The 6,578-nt window shown below is 37.9% G+C and overlaps 2 protein-coding genes across 2 annotated transcripts; one reads left to right on the plus strand and one right to left on the minus strand.

The window, feature by feature from the left end:
- Positions 1-1,024: 1,024 nt before the first annotated feature.
- LOC106321449 (exocyst complex component EXO70A1-like) lies at positions 1,025-3,079 on the minus strand. Its single transcript, XM_013759711.1, has one exon. The coding sequence runs from the start codon at positions 3,004-3,006 to the stop codon at positions 1,147-1,149; it is 1,860 nt and encodes a 619-aa protein (XP_013615165.1). The 5' UTR covers positions 3,007-3,079; the 3' UTR covers positions 1,025-1,146.
- Positions 3,080-3,989: 910 nt separating this feature from the next.
- LOC106321448 (3-oxoacyl-[acyl-carrier-protein] synthase II, chloroplastic-like) lies at positions 3,990-4,903 on the plus strand. Its single transcript, XM_013759710.1, has 4 exons — positions 3,990-4,103; positions 4,378-4,428; positions 4,519-4,725; positions 4,799-4,903. The coding sequence occupies exons 1-4, from the start codon at positions 3,990-3,992 to the stop codon at positions 4,901-4,903; spliced, it is 477 nt and encodes a 158-aa protein (XP_013615164.1).
- Positions 4,904-6,578: the final 1,675 nt, after the last annotated feature.

Here is a 6,578-nt window from a genome sequence, read left to right on the forward strand (position 1 = left end):
ATTCTCTTTTGATTATTCCAAAATAGAATAACTGAATAAGATGATGATCACAAGACAAGAAAATGTATATGTTCTTGTTAATTATAAGAATGCACAAAGTGTGAACTACAAAGAATTGTATGTTTGCTATGTTCTTTTGTTGCATAGGATAAAAATGATCTCCTGAGTCAATCCCTCCTTGTATTTTTAGGCTTGAAGGTGTATTTATATTATGATAGGTTTAGGTTGATTCGCAATTCTTTCATTTTAGGCCCCCGTACCATGTTTTTTTTTCCTACTTACTCCCCGGCCAGTATGCTCCTCGGCCAGTATGCTCCTAACTCGGTTAGGTTCACGTCATGGTTTGTTGAATACACGTACACCTACGACGTACTCAACTTGAGTATTGGAAAGAGAACTTTACCATAAGGTTATAATTTGACAAGTATTGGTTTGCTAAACTCGTTAATCGTTTTTACTAACAATTCAAATCAAATGTTGTGACTGCGAATGTTAGGGTTTTAAGTATTGAATATATTTGTCATGAATCTACGGAAATTTGTGGCTCTTCTGTTATGTCAAGTCGCCTTTCGTTGATTGATTCTATAAAAGTATGCTTTGTCTCAACAAGTAGTGATATGTGATGTGACTAAACTTTGATTCTTCTCTATACCTCACGGTCCTCACCCACCATCAATGGACCAAAGACACTAAATACTATCACATCCATCAAGAACTTAAAAGAACGAAAAATGATACTTGTATTGCATTGTATATAGCCTTCACCTTTGACTCATCCTTTCCCTTCACGTGTCATTCTCATGGACACATACATATTTCTTTCTCCAAAAATATAATATGAGATAAATTCTAGAGGAATTTAACAAACTAATGTTTTTTTTCCACTACATAAATGTCTATTTTAACATCTACAACGATATTTTCTCCGTCTCGTAAAATTAAATTATAAAATGAAGGTATATTACTTTTGTGTAAAAAGATTATACAATACTATCTCAATCATTACATCATTAGATATTAGCTCTAGTACAGACAAGATTTGTCTCGTTGTCAACAACCATTCCTTCCTCTTGAGGTAATTAAAAATAGAACAACCATGAACTCTATTCAGTGTTTGCCTTTCACAGACAAAAAAAAAAAAAAACTTTAGGATGTTGATTGCCGTGACCGACAAGACGAAGGAGAAGAGACAGATGAACTCCCAGAAATACCCTCCCCCGAGAACAAATTAGACAAATGGTTTTCAATATCATCAGGGGTAAATCGGACAACTGTCACGCCACCAGCTCCCGCCAAGATAACAGACCTTCTCGTGTTGTAAAACTCTCGATAAACTGGCACCAGCTTTCTCGCAATCGACAGCTTAATCTCCTCCCTTAGCTCTACATCCGGTACGACGCATGCACCTTGCTTACCATACGCCCTCTCGAACCCCTCGCTGAATTTTTCAAACCTATCCTTCACTTCCTCAGCCGACATCTCAACCGTTCGATTCTCAGGTAAGGTCGCTAACACCGGTCCCCACGCAAGCCTCTTATAGCTGTCGGAGAACTGCTTAATCTTAGCGACGTGCCTCTTGACCCAGTCGTCGCCGAGGAGCCGCTTTAGGTTCGATGAGCGAGCACGTGAGACCACGTGACGGAGGTTGTTGGTGAGGAAGAGATACTGCACGGAGCAGTCCTTGTAGTAATTCGCTTTACGGTCGATTTTACAAAGGAGGACGAGGATAAGCCACGCGAATCTGATGGCTAGCTCCGACGTCGGCGAGTCGTCGGAGTCGGAGACGTTCAGGTAAGACTCCGGGATCAGCGATCTGTCCGGCGGAGGAGATCCGGCGAGGATGTCGACGAGGACGTTGCTGTAGTCGGCGAGGAGAGAGATGAGGCTCACGACGGAAAGAGTCAGCGGATGCACTCCTCCGCCGTGAACAACCACCTTGGAAGAGTCTTTATGGATTCTTGATTCGAATTCAAGAAGGAGCGATCGAATGGATTCGCTGAGAGAGACGAGAGACTTGAGCGCTTGAGATCGCACGACGGAGGTTGAATCAAACGAGAAGATTGCTTCGATAGCTCGCCAGTTGCCGGCGACGGAGGTGTACATGTCAAGCAGCCGGAAAATAATCTCCTTTGGAGGATTCTTCTTGCTTGTTTTGAAAGCAACGATCTCCGGGAAGGTGAAGAGAAGAATCGCTCCTTCTCGAGATATTTCACTAAAGCAAGACTCTCTAATCGAATCAGAGGCTTCGAAGACGTGATCGCAAAGAATCTTCTCTCCTTTGAAAAGAGTCTCCATGGAGACTTTCACCGCTTCTAACCAGCTTCTGATCTTTAACTCCACGTCCTCCCATGACATTCTCTTCGCTTTCGCCGTTGTTATTTTCTCCACTTCGAGACGGTAAACACCTTCGTCGATGATAGACTTTCTGATGCTTTTGTATATGCTTATACACTCCTTCGCGTAGCCGGAACCGATCATGCACTCAGCGATGGATCTTAACTCCGTCATGACGTTACTAGAAGCCTCTTCTACTTCGACGATTGAGTCACCTCCCGTGTGTGAATCTTCGTCTTCTATAAAATCTGAGTTGCTAGATCTCTCTGAGGTGAGTGATGATCGTGTGGAGACTGATTCTGGATCGAGATAAGCACGGTTCATGGAGAGGATCTGGTAAAACTCTTTTTGCAGCCTCTTCGTAGCGATCTCCATCAGTCTCTGAGCTCTCACGAGCCTCTCAGAGTTTGCATCCTCGCTCACGAGCAGGTCCATCGTCTTCTGAAGGTCTTTCACTCGGTCGATGAACACCATGGCTTCTTGTTTGTTCTCGTAGAACATGGAAGTGGCTTTGGCGTAAGTGGATGTCTCTGTGCTCCATCTCTCGATTACGTCAGCCGCAGATTCGATGATTCCGTAGACAGCCGCCGATTCCAAACTCTGGCGTGGCGTTAAAGTCAGTGGAGGTTGATGATCCGACGACGTTTTGGCGACACAACATAAGTTTCTCATTGTTGAAAGTAACAGTATTGGTTACTAATGCAAGTTGTGAATGATTTTATGAGGGAGAGGATTAAACGTGAGTGTTTATAGGAAACAACAGGGTTTGAGCGACGTCGTTTAAACTTGTGGAGAGGAAGGAACGAATAAAGTTGTTGTTGACTTTTGACCTTTTCCGATTTGTTTTAACTCTGGGCCTACACGTGTAGTGGGCTTTGCATGGTTTTATGTATCTTCTCCAAAATTCTCGAAATGATGATAGTGTATTATTGAACGTATAATGTATGATTTTGACCCTGATCATGACCCATGAGCCAACCGTCAATTACAAACTTGAATTTACTACCTTACTTGTCGATTTAACCCTAAGAGCATGAATATCGGTGTCCCTGGACCGATATCTTCGCCTTTTTGGGATTTAAATTAAGTGAAAAAGGCCTAATAATGCTTGGGACGAAAGATGAAAGTCCCCGGTTAAGAACTTTTTTGGTCGTGTCCTTAGGAACACGTGGCATCAAACATTCACGTTTCTTTCTCTCTCTCTCGACGGATCAACTTCTCTCCTTCTCTCGCGAAAGGTCGATGACTCCGGCTCTCTCTGTTGTTTCTGGTGAGAAGAAAGAAGAACCTGAAACCAAGGCTGTTGGATCGTCGGCGGCAGAGGATGATGTATCTTCTCCGGTGGATGATGTTCAGAAGAAGATTCGACATGCTGAGAGGTTTGGAGTTTCGGTGAAGCTAACCGAAGAGGAGAAGCGCAATTCTCGTGCTGAGATGTTAGATTAGGGTTACAAAAGGCGGTGGTGGCGCAGTCGTACGCAAGGATCTTAAGGGAAGGGGAGAATGTTTTGATTAATCATATGACGGGGAAGGAGTATAGGCTTAAGGCGATTGGTGATGTCGGGCCTGTGGTTGATGCTGGTGGTATCATTGCGTATGCGAGGAAAGCTGGGATGATTCCTTCCGCAGCTGCTTGATTGATTTCTCCGTAAGAGATGAAGATTGCTAATTTTTGGAATGTGATTGATTTCTTATTGTCTATGGAGATCTTCTTCATCTCCAGATCTCGAATCGGTTTGTATATCTCTTCCCATGTTTTGCTCTGTTTTGAGCTTTCTTCAGATTCAATCATATATATAGTTTAGTATTCAAATTTTTCGTGTTAGATGGATGGACTTAGATTGGTTAAACTCGTATCATTACATCATCTTTATATCTCCCTTACATAGTTGGCTTCAATGAAAATGATTTTTTTTTTTTTTTTGAGATTTGGCAATGGTAGAGAGCTGTGTTAATGTTTTATTTCAGGTTGGTGAAGCAATAGTTCTTGATGGGATTGTATCATCGCCATTACGAAGGCCACACGCGCTAAAGAAGCAGTGGGAGGACTTGGGTAGCCAGATTGAGAATTTTGATTGTTCCGAGTTCCCTACGGTAATAAGCAAATATTATTATATCAGGCTTTTTTGGAAGCTTTGGGTGTCTCCATGTACTTAAATATCTTTCCTTTTTATCTTTGATAAGAGAATTGCTGGAGAGATCAAATCATTCTCAACTGAAGGATGGGTTGCTCCAAAGCTTTCCAAACGGATGGACAAGTTCATGCTCTATCTTCTCACTGCTGGTAAGAAAGCTTTAGCTGATGGTGGTGTAACTTCTGATGAAGTAATGGCTGAGTTTAACAAAGTCAAATGTGGAGTTTTGATTGGCTCTGTAATGGGTGGCATGAAGGTACACTCTGAAGCCAAAGATTGGGGAATTATTTGCTAATCGTTGCATCTCTAACAATCTGGTAGTGATACAGGTCTTCAATGATGCTATTGTAAGCGCTGAAGATCTCTTACAAGAAGATGAATCCTTTGTGTGTACCCACTACAAGAAAACAGGTTTTTACCTACTGGAAGAATAGTAGCTAATCGGTAGCTAAATCAAGATTAGCGACTGATTTACGACTAATTAAGCATGTCGTTATAGTGTGCGTCGCTAAAGTCCTTAACAATGTCCTAATCTAAAAATAACAATAAAAAACTCTAAGGACTTAAAACTAAGGACAATGGATAATCATGCTCTTAAAAGAAGCAATTCTTCCATATGTTTCTATAGGAAAATCGCATTTTAAAGAGTGTCACATTTTCGCACTTTAAACACTGAAATTTTTTATAAACACTTCAAACTTTGAAAGTGACATTTAAAGCAAACCTCCAACGAAGTTTACTTGTTTTTCAAGTCAAGTAGGTGACCGATACTGTTCATTTATGATGACGTGTTGATTTAAAAAAATACAAAATAACAAAAAAATAATAAAATACAAAAAAATGGAAAAAATCATTAAAATTAAAAAAAAATTCAAATTTTCAAAATTATAGAATCACCATTCAAGTTATTATATTATATATATATATTTATTGGTTTATAATTGGATTAATTTTGATATTCAATAATGTTTTTGAGTTTAATCCTTTAAGCCTAAAAAAATGTTTCTGAGTTAATATCAAAAATCTAAAATATCAAAATCTCTAAAAATTAAAATTTTAAACTTAAAATTTGAAAACGTTTTTTAAAAAATATAGAAAAGAAAAAATGATAAAAATATTTTATGTAAAGTTTACATATTTTAAAAAATATTCTATTTTTAATTTTTAAATTTCAATTTTTAGATTTTTTGATTTTTTAGATTTTTAGACTTTTTATTTTTTCCAAGTTTTTTGAATTTTTATGTATTTTATTATTTATTTATTTATTATTTATTTATTTTTTGAAAAAAAAAAAACCGACAAGTCATCACAAAATGAACAGTACTTATCGTCTACTTGACTTGAAGAATTAGTAAATCTCATTAGAGGTTTGTTATGATAAAAATGTCACTTTCATGGTTTAAAGTGCTAGTAAAAAAATTTCAGTGTTTAAAGTGCAAAAATATGACATTTTCAAAGTTTAAAATGGGATTTTCCATGTTTCTATATTACTGGTTTAGTTTACTTTTATTTTTTTAAATTTAATGCTTAATTGAAATATATTCAAATTATTAATATTTTATTTGCTAGGTACTCTTGTTGAGGTACCAAACAATAATAGTGCTCTTGCTGGTGTCTTTGTGGCAACTCTTGCTTCCCAAATTTTCAAAGGTCATTATTTTTTTATCTAATAAATATCAGAAATATAAACAATCTGTACATGATATTTATCTGCTAGAAAAACTAAAAAAAATATGTTGTTTCTAATTTTCTTACTCATCTTCTCATTACGTTTTAGGAAATGAGAATATAATGAAAATAAAATATCAGAAACAAAACACGTATGATAATTAAGACAGCCAATAATCAACTTAAGGTACGACTAATGAAATATAATAGCTAAGGATATGTTTCAGATTCAAAGTTCATTATCGTTTTGGTTGGATCTTGAACGTAATATTGACTTATACATACGTTGTATAGGGATATTTGGTGGGAAATGGAGTTACTGATCCTGTGTTCGATGGTAACGGTATGGTCCCATCCGTGCATGGGATGGGGCTCATCTCAGATTAACTCTTTGAGGTTTCTATCTGTTGGTCATTTCTTTTTTAACACTCTTGTTTTATT

This window comes from Brassica oleracea, unplaced genomic scaffold (assembly GCF_000695525.1).
Source record: "Brassica oleracea var. oleracea cultivar TO1000 unplaced genomic scaffold, BOL UnpScaffold01678, whole genome shotgun sequence".
Lineage (NCBI taxonomy): Eukaryota > Viridiplantae > Streptophyta > Magnoliopsida > Brassicales > Brassicaceae > Brassica > Brassica oleracea.